Genomic DNA, 24,639 nt, shown 5'->3' on the forward strand with positions numbered 1-24,639 from the left:
AAAACCAACCTTTGCAAGCGGCGTAACGCTGACCGACATCAATCTCAGCCTAATCTCCGCAATGGGTACTCCGTCCTTACCTCCAAAACCGCAGACTCCGCAGACAAGGGAGGTACCCTCGCTGCTCGTGACAGACTGCGCTCAGGGTACGCAATCGAATCCCTCAGGGCCCATAACAGAATCGGCCATGTGTATATTATTAGAAGAATTAAAATCCTTATACAAAAGGACCTACAGTATGCATTTAATGATTTACAAAGGGAAATATCTCTTCTGGGGGGCCGCACTTCCCATGTGGAAAATAAAATGGCAGAGATAACTACCACATACAATGAGATGGTGGACTTGATTACAGCTAATGAGGAAGAATTAAATGCGATTAAGCTTAAAATGGCAGACATGGAGGATAGATCACGCCGTAATAACATTAGGCTGAGAGGCATTGAAGAATCTGTTAAATCTGAGGACCTTAAGGAGTTTCTAATGGATTACTTTTGTGGCTTATTACCTAATGCATCATCTTCAGATTTGGTGATTGATCGCACACACAGGTTACCCAAGCCTAAATCACTTCCTTCCTCAATTCCCAGGGATTTTATAGTAAGGATTTACTTTTTTCATATAAAGGAGAAAATTATGGAGGTAGCACGTAACTCTCCTACCCTCCCAGAGCGCTTCAATAACATTACTTTATTCACAGATCTTGCTGCAGCCACTCTGGCTAGGAGGAAAGCGTTTTCTGACAGCACAAAAATTCTCAGAGACCATGGTATTCTGTATAAGTGGGGATTCCCTGTCAAATTGGTGATAACTAAAAGTGGTCTGAAACATGTAGTATCTAATCCAGAAGAGGCACTTCATCTCTATAAAGAGTGGAATTTGATTCCTACTTCCAAAAACGCTCAGCCTAAAATACCACCACCACACAACCAGCAAGAAGAGTGGCAAAACACTCCAAGCAGAAGAAGATGCAACACTCAAGACTGACCTTCTCTACTTTCTCTTGCTCCCTTGCTCCTCCAGATTGAAGACCATATGAGATAGTACTCTCGGGTCTAATAAGAAGGGTTTTATCCTGGAAAAGAGATATGTGTATGTTTGCACCTGTGCCTTTTGTTCTTTTCTTGCCTATTTCAGGTTACATCACATAAGAAGCCATAGCTGGCACGTATTTTCCTGAACTTCCCATGCTTGGACCCCTGTTACAAGTTCAGGAATTTTATACTCCTGAGTCAACTTACATTTTGGTTACACTTTTTCAAGTTTGTGTGTTTTTCATGTTAGTGTCAAATTTTGTTAATATGCTCTGGTATATTCTGACATTATGCAAACCCTAATACTTCTATTGCAACCTTTATCTCAATTTTCTAATAAAACCTGCCCATAGCAATATGGTTAATACAAATAATGGTGATTAAGATTGTATCTGTTAATGCCAAGGGACTGAATTCTCCACACAAAAGGTCTCTGCTGTGGAAAGAAGCTAACCAAACAAACGCAGATATCCTATGTGTTCAAGAAACGCATCTCAATAACACTGACCTTACTAGGCTAAAAAATAAAAGATTCCCTCACATAATTTCGGCTCCTGCAACAAAAAAGAAAGGGGGCGTCTCTATTGTGGTTAGACAAAAGGGGTGGGGTGGAAAAGCGCAGTGCTTGTGTGAACCTGTACGAAGATGGAGTGTGCGTGCAGATACAGTGGTCTGCTCACCTCGGTGGGTTGTGCAGACCGCACAACCTAGGTTAAATAGCCACTGGCGCTGATAGCGCTGCCACGATGCCTTCAGCGTCTCCTCTGGGTTAGCAGACGGAACTTCCAATCACGTGGTTCCAGGAGCGGATCACGCGGGTGGTGACATCATCGCAGGTCCTGCAGTTAGAGATATATCCAGATCTCCGCAGCCCCGAGCCACAACTCCCAACGGGAAAAGTGAACAGTGTGCAAAATGAAGTGGTCAGTGGGGAGCCAGAAACTGAATAAGGCGCTGGGAGAAGATAAAAAACAAACCTCTTTATTGGTATTGCTATGCCCACAACGCATTTCTGCAGCGGTCTGCTGCCTTCATCACCACCTGATGAAGGCAGAAATGCGTTGTGGGCATAACAATACCAATAAAGAGGTTTGTTTTTTATCTTCTCCCAGCGCCTTATTCAGTTTCTGGCGCCCCACTGACCACTTCATTTTGCACACTCTATTGTGGTTAGAGACTCAATTGCGTTCACTATAGATAAACAAATAATATATGATAATGGTAGATATATAATTTTGAAATGTCTAATTAATAACATACAATATACATTAGTCTCCCTCTATGTACCGAATATACACCAATATAAATTCTTAAAAAAAGTAATCACCCTTTCCATAAAAAATAGGACAGGCTCTCTTGTCATAGTCGGGGATTTTAACCTATCCCTGTGGCCCTCTATTGATACTACTTCAAAGAATGTAACCAACAATCCCAATCTGCTAACACATTTCCTTCATGCACATGAGTTGTATGATATTTGGAGATTACAGAACCCATCAGAAAGGGACTATACGTTTTCTCACATCCCCATAAAATCTATACAAGAGTAGATTATTTTCTGATAGATACATCTCTCCTAACCAAAATAGATAAAGCTAGAATATTCAACATTTATTGGTCAGACCACGCACTGATCACCTTAACAATACATGAACAATTCCTCTCATTTCCTAACGCAATTAGGCGCCTCAACAACTACATATTAAATCATCCCTCATATTCACCCCATATCTCTCAAGCTAATGAGGACTATTTTGAAATGAATGATAATCAAGAAGTTTCATTCATTAAACAATCAGCACATAATAAAAGAAATAAACAACTCCTATACACATCTATACAGAGTAATCTAGGTACTCTTCACAGACTAAACAAGATCTCATTTTCTAATACAAGAGCTCTAGAAATCTCTAAACTTCACAACCAACTTCATGAGATGAATTTATATAACCATGAACAAGCATTTTAAATACTCAAAATGTCCTTCCATTGGCAAGGCAACAAACCAGGAGCTCTTTTAGCCAAACAAATCAAATCTCAATCTCTTAAATCTCGGGTACCATACTTACTATCAACAAATAATTCTAAACTAATGGACCCGCAAGACATAGCTAACAAATTCGCATCCTTCTACCATAATCTGCATAATCTGAAACTAGGTGATAAATCGTCTCAACCCAACCCTGATAAAATATCCTCCTTTTTAGACAGCATACAACTTCCACAGCTAACCCCAGAGCAATTAAAACTTCTTATTCAACCATTTCACTCACAGGAAATACTTGAGGCTGTAGACTCACTAAAACTAAATAAAGCACCTGATCCAGATGGCCTCACAAATGAGTATTTAAAAAAATATAAGTCACTGCTTACCCCGTATTTGGTAAAACTCTATAATGAGGCCTCTGGGAAGGAATCCTTTCCTAAAGAAATGCTCAAAGCCTATATTATTACCCTACCCAAACCCACAAAACACCTGATACCCCAGCTTCTTTTAGGCCAATATCGCTTTTGAATACAGATTTAAAACTATATGCCAAAGTTTTGGAGAATCGGTTATTGGACATCCTGCCAACACTAATAGATAGAGATCAGGTGGGGTTGATAATGAACCGCCAAACCAGCGATGGAACTCGACGCTTTATCAATATTATCTCAGAGGTGGAACGCCGGCTAATGCCTTCTCTGCTCCTAACTTTGGATGCGGAGAAGGCGTTCAACCGGGTCCACTGGGACTACCTTAAAGAAGTACTAAAAAAATGTGTTTTTTCTGGACCTATTCTATCAGCTATTCTCACATTGTATATGGTTCCATCGGCACAAATTTATACATTAGGAGTGTTATCTAACCCCTTCTTAATTACCAACGGTACACGGCAAGGGTGCTCATTATCCCCTCTGATCTTTACTATGCTAATGGAGCCATTTGCACAATTGAGTAGATCATCTCCCCAAATGTCAGGCATCCAAGTAGGGGTAACTAACCATCGTATTGGACTATTTGCAGATGATGTAATGCTATGTATCTCTAACCCCCACAAATCATTAGAACAAATTATGCATATAATTAGCAAATTCGGGAAAGCTAGCTACTACAAAGTTAATGCATCCAAACCATTAATTTTAAATATGGGAATCCCACCTTCTACACAAGCCTCCCTGCAGGAGAAATTCACATTTCAATGGTTGAATAAGTCAATAACATACTTAGGAATACTATTGACCTATCCTATTAAAAATGTGGAAAACTCTAATTTTTCTACGCTAATCAATACTATTCACAATGATACCCAAAAATATAGTAAATTTTCCATCTCCTGGATAGGCCGTATATCAATAATTAAAATGATGGTTCTTCCCAAAATATTATACTACCTTAGAAACTTACCCATTTTGGCATCCACTTCAACTCTTAATAAACTTCAATCAATTATATCTCATTTCATTTAGAACAGCCAAAAACCTAGAGTCTCCTCAAAAATTCTATTTCTACCTATTGATCAAGGGGGACTGGGCTGCCCTAACATCCTTAACTATCACTGGGCATCATTAATGGATATTGGTGGTTGGATGATCGCACTAAACTATGGGTTGAGATAGAATCACACATCTCTAATTAATCTAATATGTCCGCTGTATTATGGCAATTATGATTTTCTACAATTATTCCAGTTAATCATTCACCCACTATAAAAGTGGCTATTAATACCCGGATAAATAAAAAAGCTGGGGTAGCTACTTCTACCACTTAATCTAAATAAAATGTTGTTATCAATATGCAAATACATTATCCCATATCTAAACTTGGAAAACTGGGAATACAAAGGCATCTCCAATATAGGGGAAATTATGCAAGCAAATGGGGTACTTCCCTACTCAAGTCTAATAGAAAAATTCCATATTGATAAAAGGGACTTTTAAATATCTCCAATTAAGACATTTTATAGACCAATTCAAGAAGGATAAGCCTCCTTTAAAATCTATGTATGAATATTACTTCCTCAACAATAAGGACTCAGCTAAAGGAATATCAAAAGCATATATGGCTATTAATTCTTTAACCTTGTCTAACAAGCTTCCATTTGTGGACAAATGGAGTAAGGATCTAGGATGCACTTATAACGAAAAAAATGGTCACATGCTTTTCAATTACACAAACAAACATCGCATTGTATGAATCACTTAGAGACCTCTAGAAGGTTGATGTATAGATGGTATTACACCCCTTACAGATTGAGTAAAATATTTCCACAAGCGAATATTGAATGTTGGAGATGCCACAACAACATTGGTTCACTAATGCATATCTGGTGGGCTTGCCCATTAGTACAACACTTATGGATTAAAGTACAGGAGATAAATACGTCAATTATACAATATAAAATTCCATGGGGACCAGAAGTGGCACTGCTATCATTGAATTTGGATACGCTACCAGATGAAGATGCGATAGTATCATCTCACCTACTGACCGTAGTTAGAGCCAGTATAGCTCAAAACTGGAAAAGTGACCAACTCCCCTCCATTCTGGAAATCCTTAATAAAATGCATCATAGCTGCGTTATGGAACACATGATAGCGAGCCGTTTGGGTCAATTATTGCGATTTAAAAACACTTGGACAAAATGGTTTCAATACTCCAAATATTCTTGTAATTGAGATGAGTTATACACCTTTAATTGAAACAAAATATTCTAATTTTAGGGTTCATTGATGGAGCATAGTTTGTACATTATTAGTTTTCCCTTCTTCCCCTTATCTGTTTTCCCCATAACCTTAGTGTACAGATGATAGTGTGGTATGCTTTAATAATAATTAGATAAGCCAGCTGACAAGATTTTTCAAAAGGTGTATTGGTTTAAATAAGACACTGCAAACAAGAGTCACAATTATTGATATAACGCTAAGAATTTTATTTGTACAAATAGTCTTTTCGCTGTTTAACATGTTTCATAACATTTTTCATATCCTATATTATCTTAGTGTGCAAGAGAGATAATGTTAATAATGTTTAAGACCTTTGATATAAGATCTTGATGACAATGGATATCCATCTGTATACTAATGATTGATGTTGTAATTCTATTATCGTTAATAAAAATTGTTTGAAAAAAAAATGGAAGTGTGGATGAGGCTGCGTGCACACGATGCGTTTTTCATGCGTTTATGCTGCGGAATTTCCGCAGCGGAAGCGAATCAAAAACGCATGGTAATCCGCACCCCATGGTCCCCAATGGCATTCCGCAATGTTAATGCACATGCTGCGGATTTTTCCGCAGCGTTTCTGCAGCGCAAATAAATCCGCAGCATGTTCATTAATTTTGCGGAAGCGCCGCCATTAACTTGCATTGAGACGCATAGAATCCGTGTCTGTACATTTGTACAAGCGGATTATATGTGTCTCTATGTGCGGATGGTACCCAGTTCTGGAGGAGAGAAGATTCTCATCCAGACCTGGGTACCATTGTACCTGTAAAAAAAAAAGAATAAAATAATAAATAAATTTATATTCACCTGTCCGGCGGCCCCTGCAGCGCTTCTCCTTCCAGGACCTGAGATGACGTCGCGGTCATGTGACCGCAGGCTGTCTCGCGAGATGCCGGCAACCTGGAAGAAGCCAGGACGAGCGCGACAGCACACGCGGTGGGGGATCGGGGGTAAGTATAGCTTTATTTTTTTATTTTTACGGTCACACTATATAAATCCATGCCTTTTGCATGGATTTATATAGTGTGACCTAGTTGTCAAGCACTTTTCAAGTGATGCTATCGATTGGAAAGTGCTTGTCAGTCCGCATGCGGAAACACATGCGTTAACGCATGTGGGTACGCATGTGAAGAGGTTGTCTTTTCAAAATAGGCATATGAGTATTGCAAGCAGGAATTACTGGGGTGGGGGGTAAGCCTGTCAGTGCTCAGACCATACGCCACACACTGCATCAAATATGTCTGCATGGCTGTTGTCCCAGATGGAATCCTCTTCTAAAGATGATGCACAAGGAAGCTCGCAAACATTTTGCTGAAGACAAGCAGACTAAGGACATGGAATACTGAAACAATGTCCTGTGGTCTGATGAGACCAAGATAAACTTATGTGGTTCGGATGGTGTCATGCGTGTGTGCTAGCAACCAGGTGAGTAGTGCAAAGTGTGTCTTGCCTACAGCATGGTGGTGGGAGTGTTGTGGTTTGGGGCTGCATAAGTGCTGTCAGCTATGGGAAGCTACAGTTCATTGAGAGAACCATGAATGCCAACATGCACTGTGACATGAAGTAAAGCATGATCCCCTCCCTTTGGAAACTGGGCCGCAGGGCTGTATTCCAAAATGATAAGGACCCCTAATACACCTCTAGGACGACCACTGCCTTGTGAAAGAAACTGAGGGTAAAAGTGCTGGACTGGTCAAACATGTCTCCAGACCTAAAACCTATTAAGCATCTGTGGAGAATGGGGGGGGGGAGCATAAGGTCTCTAACATCCACCAGCTCCGTGATGTTGTCATGGAGGAGTGAAAGAAGATTCCAGTGGAAACTTGTGAAACTCTAGTGAACGCCATGCCCAAAAGAGTTAAGGCAGTGCTTGAAAATAATGGTGGCCACAAAAAATATTGACACTTTGGGCACAATTTGGCCAGTTTCACTTAGGGGTGTACTCACTTTTGTTACCAGTGGTTTAGACTTTATTATTTGTATGTTGAGTTATTTGGTTGACACACCATATTTTCACTGTTATACAAGCTGTTCAGTGTCTACTTTACATTGTATTAAAGTGTCATATCTTCAGTGTTGTCCCATGAAAAGATATAATAAAATATTGACAAAAATGTCAGGGGTGTACTCACTTTTGTGAGATACTGTGTACATCAAAGGAGACATGGGGTTATGGTATAGACATCACAGGAGGAGACATGGGGCTGAGGTATAGACAGGCCGGCGTCAGCACCCGGGCAAGGGCCGGGGCCCTGAGCAGGCGGGTGGACATACTCGCCGTCTTTAACCCCGGCATGTTATGGGTCCCGGGAGCAGAGTAAAGCGGTGCCAGGGCCCCCTCTTCCTCAGGGCCCCTGCAGCTGGCACAATATTTACCCCGCCCCGTGCCTCCGCCGCAGGTCCTGTCTCTTCTGCGGCTGCTGCACTGTGACGTCTTTCCACGGCGCCCTCTCCTGAGTAATCACAGCGCAGAGCGGTAAGATACCAGCAACTCTGAGAAGTCCGGAGCTGAGCAGCGGCAGCAGGTGAGGAGAAGTGAGGTGAGTATTTGATTTTTTTTTTAATGTATGGAGGCATGGGCAATTATATAGGGGGTGACATCCTGCATGGGGAATTATATGGGGGGGGAGAGGTGACATCCTGCATGGGGCATTATATGAGGGGAGAGGTGACATCCTGCATGGGGCATTATATGGGGGGAGAGGTGACATCCTGCATGGGGCATTATATGGGAGGAGAGGTGACATCCTGCATGGGGCATTATATGGTGGGGAGAGGTGACATCCTGCATGGAGCATTATATGAGGGGGAGAGGTGATATCCTGCATGGGGCATTATATGGGGGGGAGAGATGACATCCTGCATGGGGCATTATATGGTGGGGAGAGGTGAAATTCTGCAAGGGGCATTATATGGGAGAAGAGGTGACATCCTGCATGAGGCATTATATGAGGGCAAGAGGTGACATCCTGCATGGGGTATTATATGGGGAGGTGAAATCCTGCAGGGGGCATTATATGAGGGGAAATGTTACATCCTGCATGGAGCATTATATGGGAAGGAGGTGACATGCGGCATGGGGCATTATGTGGGGGGGGGCATCCTGCATGGGGCATTATGTGGGGGGAAAAGACTGCAGGGGGCATTATGTGGGGGGCACAGCCTTCATGGGGCATTATGTGGGGGCACAGCCTGCATGGGGCATTATGTGGAGGGAACAGCCTGCATGAAGCATTATGTGGGGGCACAGCCTGCATGGAGCGTTATATGGGTGCCAGTTTCCTATATGGAGCATTATATGAGGGCCAGTATCCTGTACTGAGTGTTATATTTAGTTTATAGTTTATATTCTCCCTCTATCTGTCTGTGCTCCACTGTGGAATGCATGGTATACATATACGCCATTGCCTCTATGTGCGGCTGTGCTACCCCCGGGCGCACCACTGCGCTCCGGGCTGGATCGCACATATTATCAAACTGGCAGAAGGATCCCCTCCTCTATGTGCGGCTGTACTACCCTCGGGTGCACCATTGCGCTCCGGGCTGGAACGCACATATTATCAAACCGGTGGAGGGATCCCCTCCTCCGGCTTCCTATTCTCTTTATTACTTGCGCACCCTCACTGGCGTGTGCCTCGCGCTGGAGCGCACGTGTCATGGGAGGGCGGTAGCCTTCCTGCGCTCCAGCGTGGAGCGCATTCATCACTTCCGGCATGGCACGCCGGCTTCTACGCAGTGAGAGGTGAGCCGCTTGTGCTTACACACAGGACATGCGCACTTTATCTCCTGGGGACAGGGGAGCCCATTGATACATGGATAAGCTCTCTTTGAGGGGTGTGGGGGAATGTTCTACCTATTAACAAGAGGGTTATTTAAACCTGGCCTCTGACATAGCTCTAAGAGCGAGCCATCCTGCAACAGCTTCCATCATGCAGCTTCATTTTTTATGAATCTATAATACCTACATCTGCCTCCTCATGAACCAGACACAGTTGAGGAAACGTTTTGAGGCGCTAATATGATACAAGATAAGTCAATGAATTTTCTTTTTGTCAAAATGTCTATCAATATCTCCTGTATACTTTGATTAGAAATAGGAGCTACTTTGTATTAGACTAGGCAGTCACCTTTATACCTTGTTTAGATCACCTGAAAATTTAGGGTGCCAACCTCCACGCTAGGCAGGATTCAATTAGTGGCATATCAGGGCTTGTCAAGGCCATTATATCATTTTGGGAGCTCTATTATCTTCTAATAAGACAACAAGATATTTTAATACACAGGATTTTTTGGTGTGTTTTTTAATCAACTAAATAAAATCTATTGTTTTAGAGGGAATATATGTTCATGAATTAGCAATCTCCTCATACATATTGAATACTTTTCTTCTGTTATATGGGGGCCAGTATCCTGTATGGAGCGTTATATGGGGCCCAGTATTTTGCATGGAGCGTTATATGGGGGTCAGTATTCTGCATGAAGCATTTTATGGGGGCCAGTATTCTGCATGGAGCATTATATGGGGGCCAGTTTCCTGTATGGAGCATTATATGGGGGCCAGTATCCTGTATGGAGCGTTATATGGGGGCCTGTATCCTGTATGGAGCGTTATATGGTGGCCAATATTCTGTATGTGGCATTATATGGGGGCCAGTTTCCTGTATGGAGCGTTATATGGGGGCCAGTATCCTGTATGGAGCGTTATATGGGGGCCAGTATCCTGTATGGAGCGTTATATGGGGGCCAGTATTCTGCATGGAGCGTTATATGGGGGCCAGTATTCTGCATGGAGAATTATATGGGGGCCAGTTTCCTGTATGGAGCGTTATATGGGGGCCAGTATCCTGTATGGAGCGTTATATGGGGGCCTGTATCCTGTATGGAGCGTTATATGGGGGTGAGTATTCTGCATGGAGCGTTATATGGGGGCCAGTATTCTGCATGGAGCATTATATGGGGGCCAGTATTTTCTATGGAGCAATATATGGGGTTCATTATTCTGTATGGAGCATTATATGGGTCCCATAATACTGTATGGAGCACTATATGGGTCCCATGAGGACTATGTGGTGCCCATAATACTGTATGGAGGACTATACTGTCCGGTCTGCACTGTGCGCTGTGAGGATTCGCCAGTTTCTGAGCTATTGTAGAATTTACAATAGATATCACTCATGTAATGTAAGAAGTTAAATCTTTGGCATTGTACTATATATATATTTCTCTGCGGTATCTGTGCATCATGAATCGTGGTATGTGTTAAAGGGGCCCACTGAGACTATTTCGTCCAGGGCCCACAACAACCTGGAGCCAGCCCTGGGTATAGACATCACAGGAGGAGGCTTGGGGCTGCGGTATAGACATCAGAGGAGTAGAAATGTGGCTGCGGCATAGACATCACATAAAGAGCTAAGAGATTTTGACATAGACAAAGAGGAAATATGGGGCTGTGGTTTAGACATCACAGGAGATGCTGGGGCTGCTGCTGCTGCAGTCTTCTGCAGGATGGGAGCTCATTGCACGCTAACTCCTCCCACAAATTACATCCTGGCACTGGCCAGCATCAAGACGTAATCTTTCATTTCACGTGCTGCATTGCCCATATGCCAGTGGTCGCAAGTAGAGGATTCATAGGGATAATTGGCCCTTATGATATCAATCCTTTGTTTCCCTACTTACCATATTCCTCCATTACAACTATATACTGTATCTTCCCCAGATTTTCTTAAACTGATTGAATCCCTCCATGTCATGTGGGATAACTAGAAATATCTTCACTTAGAAATATAGAGGCTATGCTTTATCTGACCATAATCAGGGCCAAGAGCTGAAAAACTGAGCTGTAGTACATTCATATGTAGTTACTTATACACTGCTCAAAAAATAAAGGGAACACTTAAACAACAGAGTATAACTCCAAGTAAATCAAACTTCTGTGAAATCAAACTGTCCACTTAGGAAGCAACACTGATTGACAATCAATTTCACATGCTGTTGTGCAAATGGAATAGAAAATAGATGGAAATTATTGGCAATTATCAAGACACCCTCAATAAAGGAGTGGTTTTGCAGGTGGGTACCACAGACCACATCTCAGTACCAATGCTTTCTGGCTGATATTTTGGTCACTTTTGAATGTTGGTTGTGCTTTCACACTCGTGGTAGCATGAGAAGGACTCTACAACCCACAGAAGTTTATATCAAAAAGGTCAACAAATATTCCTCCAACATAGATAAATTACACAAATATACCACAGTTATATAAACTTGGTTTTAAAGGAAGATATACTACAAATCCAATAAAATCATTATTTTTATTTCATCAATTTAAGAACATAATATAAAGCAAGTAAAAAGCAGGTACCTTGAAAACTAATCAAAGAAGACCTTTCCAGATCAGCTTAAACACATGTAGCATTACTTATTCTCAGAGAAATATCTACAAAGATGCCAATATTGCACCAATCCCGAATAGTAAATAGCTATGACAACTATTATATCTAAATTGCATTACTCCCATAAATATAAAGTGCTAAAGATAAAAAATATAAATAGTATTATGCACAGTACATTCAGATATAGGGCAAAAAATATTTAGACAAGTGTCAAAGATTCAAGTAAACATTGGATATTACTAGAGAACGGATGATAGGTGCATATAATGACACATATACCAAGTTTATATAACTGTGGTATATGTGTGTAATAAACCCACAGAAGTTGCTCAGGTAGTGCAGCTCATCCAGGACGGCATATCAATGCGAGCTGTGGCAAGAAGTTTTGCTGTGTCTGTCAGCATAGTGTCCAGAGGCTGGAGGTGCTACCAGGACACAGGCCAGTACACCAGGATACAAGGAGGGGGCCGTAGGAGGGCAACAACCGAGCAGCAGGACCGCTACCTCCGCCTTTGTGCAAAGAGGAACAGAAGGAGCACTTCCAGAGCCCTGCAAAATAACCTCCAGCAGGCCACAAATGTGCATGTGTCTGCACAAACGGTTAGAAACCGACTCCATGAGGGAGGTATGAGGGCCCGACATCCACAGATGGGGGTTGTGCTCACAGCCCATCACCGTGCAGGACGCTCTGCATTTGCCACAGAGCACCAGGATTGGCAATGTCGCCACTGGCGCCCTGTGCTCTTCACAGATGAATGCAGGTTCACACTGAGCACATGTGACAGACGTGACAGAGTCTGGAGATGCCGTGGAGAATGATCTGCTGCCTGCAACATCCTTCAGCATGACCGGTTTGGCAGTGGGTCAGTAATGGTGTGGGGTGGCATTTCTTTGGAGGGCCGCACAGCCCCCCATGTGCTCGCCAGAGGTAGCCTGACTGCCATTAGGTACCGAGGTGAGATCCTCAGACCCCTTGTGAGACCATATGCTGGTGCGGTTGGCCCTTCGTTCCTCCTAATGCAGGACAATGCCAGACCTCATGTGGCTGAAGTGTGTCAGCAGTTCCTGCAAGATGAAGGCACTGAAGCTATGGACTGGCCCGCCCGTTCCCCAGACCTGAATCCGATTGAGCACATCTGGGACATCATGTCTTGCTCCATCCACCAACGTCACGTTGCACCACAGACTGTCCAGGAGTTGGCTGATGCTTTAGTCCACAGGAGACCATCCGCAACCTCATAAGTAGCATGCCCAGACATTGTAGGGAGGTCATACAGGCATGTGGAGGCCACACACAATACTGAGTCTCATTTAGACTTGTTTTAAGGACATTACATGAAAGTTGGATCAGCCTGTGGTGTGTTTTTCCACTTTAATTTGGGGGTGACTCCAAATCCAGGCCTCCATTGGTTAATAAATTAGATTTCCATTGATGATTTTTGTGTCATTTTATTGTCAGCACATTCAACTTTGTACAGAACAAAGTATTCAATGAGAATATTTCATTCATTCAGATCTAGGATGTGTTATTTGAGTGTTCCCTTTATTTTTTTGAGCAGTGTATATCAGGGTCACATTCATAAACCAATTATAAAATAACCCCTGTTTTTTCTCTACTAATATATCTAGCTAAAAATGGAAGGATTTCTGTTAGGACTAGTGAGGGCAACTGATACGCTTCCATTCCCCAGGTTACACATCTATATAGGCAATCGCTAGCTAGTTAAGGCACACATGTGCAATACATATGATCACGAGACCGCAAGAGACAGGAGCAATATACTGGATGATGTCAGCACTTTTGCGCATGCGCAGAGGGCACAGGAAGTGCTCTGATTTGGTTGCATGCACTGAATAGTGTATCTTTTTTAGTACCTCTATTGTTTCAATGTGCACATATGCATGTGAAGAAACAATGAGAGACAAGGGAGACATATTAGATTTGTCCTCTATACATTAGAATCAATATGACATCAGCATTCTGGGTTAATTTATACCGGGGACCTCTGAGGGTTTCTACCTCACTCTCATCTGGACACTTAAATGGACATCTGCTGCTGTACTCCATGAACCTCCTGAAGAACCTTTATCCAGAGGCGGAAACGCTTTGGGGCGCAATTTGTGATTGGATAAGTACATTATACACCCACCGTTACTGCATTACTTTTTACTTACATCCTGAATGTTTTTTCTGCCACGTTATCCCCAGTGGCCATTAATATCATAGGATTGATACAGCTGATCTTAGGATATTGTTTACTGATGGGGGTACCAATTTTTGTACATCAAGGAATAAGTGTACATATGCACTATTAGGGTCTTGATAGGACTCAATAGGGTCAGCCACCAGCGAGTGGGGGTGCCATTTAAATCATTATAAGGGTGCCAACCTCCATGGTCAGGCACAATCACTCTGATCATGTTCATTTAACCCCTCTGATGCCACTGTTAGTAGTGACAGTGTCATCGATCGGCATAGTACATGGAGGGAGCTCCCTCTCTGCTTTAACTGGCACAATGCGATCGCGTTCTGCCGATGGTCTTTATGGTGACCCTGAGCTTAAAGGTGGCTCTGGGGTCACCCAGATACGGTGGCCTGTAAGCTCCTGCTCAGAGCAGGAGCTGACATGCCTCTTCCCTGTGTGTGATACATTGGTCTAATGCCCTGCAGTGCAAAAGCATTGTAGAATAATAAATCAGCGATCAGGGCAGGGAAAGTTGATGCCCCATCCTGGGACAATGTAAAAAAAAAGTTTTTAAAAATTGTAAAAATATTAAAAAAAATCACAAAATAAAGAACAAAAAAAAAGAAAAAATATTATACTAATAAATACATATATTTATGTAAAAGCAACATTTAAAAAAAGTACACATACTGTATTTGATATCGCCACATCTGTAGCGATCTGGTCTATAAAACTTTCCCACTAGTTAATCCACTTCCGTGAACACTGTAAAAAAAAAAGAAAAAAATTGGCAAAAAACTCTGCTTTTTCATCGTACAGCAGAACAAAAAGTGGAATAAAACATGATCACAAAGTCAAATGTAAATAAAAATGGTATCGCTGAAAACGTTATCCTGACTCACTAAAAAAATGCCGCCATACACTATGGGCTCGGCTCACATTTATCCTGCCCTCTGCGCTGAGCGCTTGCACCGTGTAAATTTCTGAAATATGTGATTCAGACAGAACCCCCAGCTGAAGATTAACTATAATGAGATAGATTGGTACACTGTCGACATTGTCTGGCTTATGATCCAGTGTTGTCAATCTTTTTAAATGTGAATAAAAGTGCGGTCAACCACAGTTTTATGCACCTCTGAAAAGAAGGACACTGCTTAACAGACGCCAGACTGAGTCCAGAATAACTCTGCTGCCTCATTATAGTGAATGGATCCCTCTGAGGTTTCATCTGAATCACGTCATTTGAAGATTTAGATGGAAACCCCGATGTAAGTGCTCAGTGTAGGCCGCCAGATAAATGGGATCCAAAAATGGCAGGTTTGCAATTTTCAGTCAGCAACATACACTGCTGTTTGCTTCTGGCAAACACCCATGGAGTCAAAATCATGACTGTACCTGTAGATAAATTCCAAGAGGAGAGTAATTTCCAAAATGGGGTCACTTGAGGGGGGATTATGCTCTTATAGCACTTAGGGGCTCTGTATATGGAGTCCGCAAACTATGCTAGGAAAATCTGTACTCCAGTAGGCAAATAGCGCTCCGTCCATTCCGAGTCTCGCCGTATGGCTAAGCAGTACTGTACAGCCACATAAGGGTTATTGCCACATTCAGCAGAAATTGTATGACACATTTTGGTGCTATTTTTACCCATTTCATGATGTGACAATGTAAAATCTGGGGCAAAAATAAAATTTTTGTGGTAAAAATATTATTTTTTCTCCATTGCCCAATAGTATAAAATTCTGTGGCACACATGTAGTGTTAATAGGATCACTGCACCCCTAGATTAATTCATTGAGAGGTGTAGTTTGTAAAATAAAGTCATTTATGGGAGAGTCTGCTCTTCTGGCACTTCAGGGGCTCTGGCAATGTGACATGGCACCCTCAATCCATTGCAGCAAAATCTGCACTACAATATGGTGCTCCTTCCCTTCTGAACTTTGCACTGTTCCTCAAGAGTATAATTCAACCACGTCAGGTATTGGCATACTCAGGAGAAATTGCATAACATATTTTGTGGTCCATTTTCTCCTTAACATTTTAGTGGAAAACATTTCCATTGACTCAGCCCATTGTTATCCAATTGTATGAATAACCTGAGGGTTGAAAATGCTTACTACGCCCCTAGATGAATTCCTCAAGAGGTGTAGTTTCTAAAATGGTGTCATTTGTGGGGTTTCTGTGGTTTTGACATGTTAGCGGCTCTTCAAATGAGACATTTTACAAAATTCAATTAGCGCTCCTTCCCTTCTGATATCTGCCATTTCCAAACCGTTTTCCACCAAATATGGGGTATCGCCATACTTAGGAGAAATTGAACAACAAATTGAACATTTAATTTTCTCCTGTTACCATTGTAAAAATGCAAAATTTGGGGCTAAATGAACATTTTTGCGAGAAAAATTAAAGTGTTCATTTTTTCCTTCCACATTGCTTTAATTCCTGTAAAGCACCTAAAGGGTTAATAAACTTATTGAATGTGGTTATGAGCACTTTGAGGGGTGCAGTTTTTAAAATGATGTCACTTTTGGACATTCTCTGTCATATACAGTTATATGAAAAAGTTTGGGCACCCCTATTAATCTTAAGCTTAATGTTTTTTAAAAATTGGTGTTTTTGCAACAGCTATTTCAGTTTGATATATGTAATAACTGTTGAACACAGTAATGTTTCTGCCTTGAAATGAGGTTTATTGTACTAACAGAAAATGTGCAATCTGCATTCAAACAAAATTTGACAGGTGCATAACTATGGGCACCCTTATCATTTTCTTGTTTTAAATACTCCTACCTACTTTTTACTGACTTGCTAAAGCACTTTTTTTGGTTTTGTAACCTCATTGAGCTTTGAACTTCATTGCCAGGTGTATGCAATCATGAGAAAAGCTGCTTAAAGTGGCCACTTGCAAGTTGTTCTCCTGTTTGAATCTCCTCTGAAGTGTGGCATCATGGGCTCCTCAAAACAACTGTCAAATGATCTGAAAACAAATATTATTCAACATAGTTGTTCAGGGGAAGGATACAAAAAGCTGTCTCAGAGATTTAACCTGTCGGTTTCCACTGTGAGGAACATAGTAAGGAAATGGAAAAACACAGGGACAGTTCTTGTTAAGGCCAGAAGTGGCAGGCCAAGAAAAACATCAGAAAGGCAGAGAAGAAGAATGGTGAGATCAGTCAAGGACAATCCTCAGACCACATCAAGAGAGCTGCAGATGGTGTCACTGTACATCGGTCAACTATACAATGCACTTTGCACAAGGAGAAGCTGTATGGGAGAGTGATGCGAAAGAAGCCGTTTCTGCAAGCACGCCACAAACAGAGTCGGCTGAGGTATGCAAAAGCACATTTGGAGAAGCCAATTTCTTTTTGGAAGAAGGTCCTGTGGACTGATGAAACCAAGATTGAGTTGTTTGGTCATAGAAAAAGGCGTTATGCATGGCGGCAAAAAAACACAGCATTCCAAGAAAAACACTTGCTACCCACAGTAAAATTTGATGGAGGTTCCATCATGCTTTGGGGCTGTGTGGCCAATGCCGGCACCGGGAATCTTGTTAAAGTTGAGGGACGCATGGATTCCACTCAGTATCAGCATATTCTTGACAATAATGTTCAAGAATCAGTTACAAAGTTGAAATTACGCAGGGGATGGATCTTTCAGCAAGACAATGATCTAAAACACCGCTCCAAATCTACTCAGGCATTCATGCAGAGGAACAATTACAATGTTCTGGAATGGCCATCCCAGTCCTCAGACCTGAATATCATTGAACATCTGTGGGATCATTTGAAGAGGGCTGTCCATGTTCGGCGACCATCAAACTTAACTGAACTGGAATTGTTTTGTAAAGAGGAATGGTCAAAAATACCTTCATCCAGGATCCAGGAACTCATTAAAAGCTACAGGAAGCGACTAGAGGCTGTTAATTTTGCAAAAGGAGGATCTACTAAATATTAATGTCACTTTTCTGGTGAGGTGCCCATACTTATGCACCTGTCAAATTTTGTTTGAATGCAGATTGCACATTTTCTGTTAGTTCAATAAACCTCATTTCAAGGCAGAAACATTACTGTGTCCAACAGTTATTACATATATCAAACTGAAATAGCTGTAGCAAAAACACCAATTTTTAAAAACATTAAGTTTAAGATAATAGGGGTGCCCAAACTTTTTCATTTAACTGTATATCGCTTTAAGTCACTTCAAATGTGATTTTTTTCCCTTAAAACAATGGTTTTGTAAATTTTGCTGGAAAAATTAGAAATTGCCAAAAAACTTTTAACACTTCTAACTTGCTAACAAAAAAATAATGTTTCAAAAATTATGCAGATGTAAAGTAGACACATGGGAAATGTTATTTATAAATTATTTTGTGCAGCATGACTAATTTGTTTAAGGATATTAAAATTGAAAGTTTGAAAGCTGCGAAATTTTAGCCAAAATTCAGTTATTTTCTCAAATAAATACAAAAAATTTCAACAACTTAAATTTACCATTAACATTAAGTACAATGTGTCATGTTAGAGGCACAGCCATCATCTGCTGTGAATCCAGAACCCAATCTATACCCCAACTCCCACTGAATACCATTTTTGTATCGTGCTCGTCATTAAGAGGTAAATAATGTATGCAGTTTGTGATGGTAATACCATGTGAATACAGGGCTATGCATATCAGAATGGTGGCAAATGAAAAAATGGATTCAGAATCCTTGAAAGAAAAAAGTAAAATAGCAGCATGCTTCATCGCTTGCTATATCTCTCCGAGAAGCCCTGCATTCAGTTCTGTTAAATGGAAACCACATCCATGAAACTAAACCTCATCCATTAATTTCTATTTTGTGTATCAAATGACAAGCCAAAATACAATCATGTGTATGAGATTTCATGGATGTGCAGATCTCTAATACTCATGAAATACTAATGACATTCTTGGGCAATATGAAGAATTGCATGGGCGAAAGGAGGATCTTGATTACACACATTTACGACTACTGGTCCCATTGGTTTCTGCATACCGAAAAAAGAGGGGGATTTTTATAAGACTGGCATTCTTTATGCCAGTCTTATAAAAAGTATTCTTGAGCAAGATGCAACTGATTTCTGAAAATGTGCATGCATGGTGAACAACAGAAATATAAATCTATACCATCCAAGGGCTGACATAGATTTGCATGTTAGTTAATGCCACGTACTGGTATAAGGTATAGTAAATTTGTAGGCCTGTCCGTGGCAGCCTTTTCTTAGAACCACATGCTTGTTTTGAAAAGTGCTGAGAGCTGCAAAGAAACATTCAAAAGCCATAAATTATGCCAAACAGATGGTGTGCACCATGATATGTCACTTTTTTCTCCAGTTAATGGCATAGTTGCATTGATAAATATCACTGAGAATGTTCTACTAAAATAAATAAGTGGACAGTAACAAATTTAGGATTTTAAAGGAAACATTGTACAGCACTGCATGAGTAGTATTTTGTAGATCTCTTAGAAGTTTATTTATTTTTTTTTATATTAAATATAATTAGGAAACTGCAGACATTAATAAAAAAAAATCAATTGCGTGGATAAAACAGATGTGTCACCAGAAATCACAGTACAAACTTCATACATTATATTAATCTCTGACACCTGTTGAGGATGCTGTATTTACTTGAAAATCCATATCAGAATGGATCCTCCTCCCTGCTGCTGCTGAGATCTCACATTGCTCAGTACAACCTGCAGCAGTCAGTCAGGTTCAGTAGGCTGAGATGGAATACACTTGAACTTATGAGCTATTTCATGCTATAGCTGGACTCGTAAAAGGTGCCTTCTAATATCAGGATTATATAGCCGTTCTGACATGTAATTTCAAAGCAAATACACATATCTGATCAGGTCTCAGAAATCTGTGGCTGCAATGAGAATCTGTAATAATGATTTCAAATGAAACCTTGCAATGATTAATATCGAAAGCAGAGAAATTAAAGGGGTATTTTACAGGATAAATGATAACTGCTCAATTGTTGTGAACTTCTACCTGTTGCCCCAATTAGGGTGTTCCCCATTTTAATGAAGCTTCAGCTGTGCTTATACACTGACTTTTGATTAAGAAGCTATGAGATTGGCAGGAACAGTGCAGTAAAGTGCTAGCCTATCTTCATCGGTCCCTTCTACTTTAACTAATGCTGCTCTATTTAAATGGTAGCTGCAGGTCTCCCACTAATATATAGCATGCTTTATTTTCTCTATTTGTTAAGTGTTGTAAGAAGTACAGTTGCTCTATGGATTTGTAATACAACAGTTTTTCCCCAAATCTGTGCAAATATATGATAAGAATATTTTAGATCTTTTACTTATGTCATTTATTTACCATCTTTTTCACAAGGATGTGTTGCTATACCACTAACTATGAGTAGGCTGTAATGTTATTATTATTTATTATTATAGCGCCTTTTATTCAGTGGCGCTTTACATGTTTAAAAGGGGGTATACACAGCAAAAACACAATAATCTTGAATAAAACGAGTCAGCGACTGGTACAGTAGGAGAGAGGACCCTGCCCGTGAGGGCTCACAATCTACAAGTGGGCCTAATAAATTGAGGAAGAGGCGCTAGAGATTTTTTCAGACACAAATGTGAAAACAAACTAATTTTTTCCTATTATCACATCTTCATCAGGACCTGATCCTGTGACATCTGCTTCTATCACCATCGCTGCCGTATTCTTTCTGCGGATAGTGGGATAGTGCTGGTGATAGATGGCACATCAGAACTAAAAGCTAAGATTAGAGTGGCTGGGACCTGCAATGCGGTCCAGTCTGACAGTACGGATGTGTGTTCTGTACAGCTGGAGTTATCAGCTCCATGCTCCTGCCAATTGGAAAGCACCACACCCTATTTAAAGGTGTTGTCTGGTCTAACTTGATAAATCTGCAGTCACCCTGTGTGACTGCAGACTTATGAATACCCCAGAATAAACACTGCGCTGCAGGGATTTGCAGATTTCTGAGCCAGGAACGGCAGTGATTTATGCATTATGCATACTCCTGACCAGAGCCCGACTAGTGGGTGCGACCTCACTCCATACTCTCATTTTGAGCAAGGCTGCGCCCACATCGCTAGATACAATACAAGTGTATGGAGCAAGGCTGCACCCACTAGTCAGGTTCTGACCAGGAGTATGTATAACACATACATACCGTCCGGTCTTGTATCAGAAACCGGCAAATCCTCACAGCGCACAGTGGACGCCCTGGAGGGATTTATGAGTATGCAGTCACAGAGTGACTGCAGACTTATCAATTTAGACAGGACAATCCCTTTAAGCTTCTAACTTACTGCTTGAAGCTGCCTGATATAGCCTTGTGCTCCTCTGGTTCAGTCCTGTATGTTCAGTTCTTGTATAGTGTATCTGTTTCCTGTTTTGAAATTGGCTTGTTATACTGACTATTCTTGCATCTTCTGATTTTGTACTTTTCCTATTCCTCTTGGTTCTGACCCAGCTATCTGCCCACACCTGCCAGCCTGCACCACAGTACATCAGCTTATTCTGTTTCCCCAGCACAGGGACCGCTGTTTAAAGCGAACCTGTCGCCAGGTTTGACTGATATGAGATACGGCCACTAAATTTCAGACCTTATATACAGAATTCTGTATATTAGCCCCTGATCTGACCTGCAAGACAAGAAATAGAGTTTTTATTATACTCACCTAGGGGGTGATTCGGTCCAAGGAGTGTCGCTCGTTTTGGTCTGGCACCTCCCTTCTACTTGTGATGCCGTCCTCCTACTTGCTTCATGTGTATGACACGGCCCATACACCATCCACACAGTCTCCGAGGCATCACACTCCTGCGTAGGCATACTTCTCTGCCCTGATGAGGGCAGAATAAAGTACTGCAGTGCCAGGTGCCTGGAAAGGTTAAAGATGTGCACTGTAATACTGACTTGCGCTAAGCCTGTCTGTAGTAGCCATATTAGAGCTCCTAGGTGACCACTGACAGAGCCTCATTACACTTGTCATGAATTAGACCTAGTCACTAATTATCTAGAATAATAATCCTAAAGTTATTTCAATAATTTGAATTGTGTAGCAAAAATTACATTTTTTTTCATTAATTCATTTTGTTTCCAAAAATAAAGTACGGAAATCCTCCATGTTGTCATGTGTCTTTTATCATATTTTTAGCACTTATCTTTGTTTCTTAAAACTGTTTTTCCATGGTACACAGTGAAATCACAGTATTTCTGGGAATAATCTTGCCTTTTGTTTTCTTCTCTAGATGAAATGAATGATCATCAGAACACCCTGTCCTACATCCTCATCAATCCTTCCCCAGACACCAGACTGGAACTGAATGATGTTGTGTAAGTCAAGAGGAGATCGCAGAGATCTTATCCACTATATTTTCCTTTATTCATGCAGGAGTAGTTAGGTGCATAATACTGTCCACATTCAGGGTTTGTAAGGAGCCAGCATTACACTCAGAGGAGGTTAATTCTCACTTCCTTGAGTCTTGTAGTAATCATTGCTTGTCACTAGACATAAGCTCAATAACAAAGGAAACACACGTTTTATTGCATGAGCACTATAGAGGAAAGGCGCCATCAGATCATTAAGAAGAGAGATTGTACAAAAAGCAAAGAAGGATGCAAGATAAAGGATGACAATATGTGCAGACTTCTTGGCTTCAGAACCGTCCTTTGTACATGTATGACTTGCTTGCAATATATAGTGTGTCTGTCTGTCTGTTTATCTATAAGAAAGTAGCACTCCAATTTGAGTTCAAGTTGAAAAAGGGACTTTTCAGGTTTAAAAAAAAAAACCCTCAAGCATGCTGGACTGAGATTGCATACACGAGCAAATAAAATTACATTTTTATTTTCAACTTAAAATGTAGTACTTTTCTGTATATGTACTTTTATATATTTGCCTTGTTAAACTGTGTGGCAAGAACCTACACCCAATATCTGAATACACTTTCAGAAGCAGCTTAAAGGATACGGAAAACAAACCTGTCTTCTTTGCAATTTCTATCATTTTGCCTGTGCCCAAGGTCTTTGGCCAAGCACCAGCTGTGAAGGTTTGTCATCCTCCATCTCTTGTTCTCTAATAAAACATAGAGATGGAGGCTGAGGAGGAGAGAAGTATTCTGCAGGATCACAAATTAAGTTGGTGATATACACCAATCAGCTGTGACATTAAAATCACTGACAATTTGAAGTGACTAATAGATTATCTTGTTACACCGACAAATGTTATAGTGTGGCATATATATGTGAGTAACTATACCTTTAGGATGGTATGCTGGAAACGGGAAAAATGGGCAAGTGTGATGATCTCTATAACTTTCATATTGGCCAAATTATGATCACTAGTCAACTGGCTCTCAAGGGCATGGTCAACATGTCATCACAAATGGAAAGTTAGCAAAAACTATCAGGATCTCAAGTTTGGTTGGAAATTGAGTGATGACATCATTACATTAAAAATATCCTATCTCCCTAAATTGCAAGTAAACAGGATAATATACAATTAAAATATATAATTAATTTTAAAACTGGTATAGCATCTAGGTTTCATTTGGATATTATTGTGTATGGTCATTTAGATTTACAATCAGTGAAAAGGTTACACAAGAGTGAAATAGAGAAGAAGTGACTGATGCTCTAGTGGGCAACTATCCGTTACAAATAACATCATTTAATTCATCATTTCGTAGCTGTGCTTAGTGATGTCCAGCAATGAGCTAATGCCTAAGGTAGCTTGTTTTAGCAATGATGTTGTTCAGTTTGGTGAAACCACTGTTGGCCATGTTCTCGTGACATGCAAGCTAAGCTATGTTTAAGAATAAGTGGCATACAAGCTCTCTAGATATTGTGGCATTCAGGCTCTCTGCGCCACTTATTCTTAAACTTAGCTTAGCTTTAGCGTTAGTATTACTAAATCTCCACCAATATCTGTGGTCATCAGTTGTTGACAGATGGAGTAATTCTGATACACATTCCTAGAATAATGTTTCGTTGCTATGAACATCTTGGGCTTCATCTTTGGCTTAGTAGAGCATATTATTTTCAGAATGATATCTTTAAAGCACCATTCAAGCATTTTCTTTTTATTTTACCACTGGGGTGGTGCCACTTATCTAAGTTCCCTGCACCTAATATCATACCTACCAGCTGCAGACTTCATCTGTTCTCAGCACCGCTCCAGTTGTTTTTTGTAAGTTCTGATCTGACGGATTGCTCCAGTATTTGCTGGGTGATCCAGAAGTCACAACTCAATGTAAGTTTCTGAGAGCCAGAATGAGGCCAGAACAAGGCTCTCTTAGACTTACA

General features: G+C 40.9%; 1 protein-coding gene across 3 annotated transcripts in view; it reads left to right on the top strand.

The window, feature by feature from the left end:
- Positions 1-24,639, top strand: part of KCNT2 (potassium sodium-activated channel subfamily T member 2) — a 1,642,055-nt gene that overhangs the window by 1,611,985 nt on the left and 5,431 nt on the right. For all 3 annotated transcript variants that reach the window (XM_073642937.1, XM_073642939.1, XM_073642938.1), the window contains one exon: positions 22,584-22,668. In XM_073642937.1, coding sequence (XP_073499038.1) covers positions 22,584-22,668 — 85 coding nt within the window. The remainder of the gene's footprint in view (positions 1-22,583; positions 22,669-24,639) is intronic.

This window comes from Phyllobates terribilis, unplaced genomic scaffold (assembly GCF_046119375.1).
Source record: "Phyllobates terribilis strain yellow unplaced genomic scaffold, ASM4611937v1 Scaffold_8__6_contigs__length_399053987, whole genome shotgun sequence".
NCBI lineage: Eukaryota > Metazoa > Chordata > Amphibia > Anura > Dendrobatidae > Phyllobates > Phyllobates terribilis.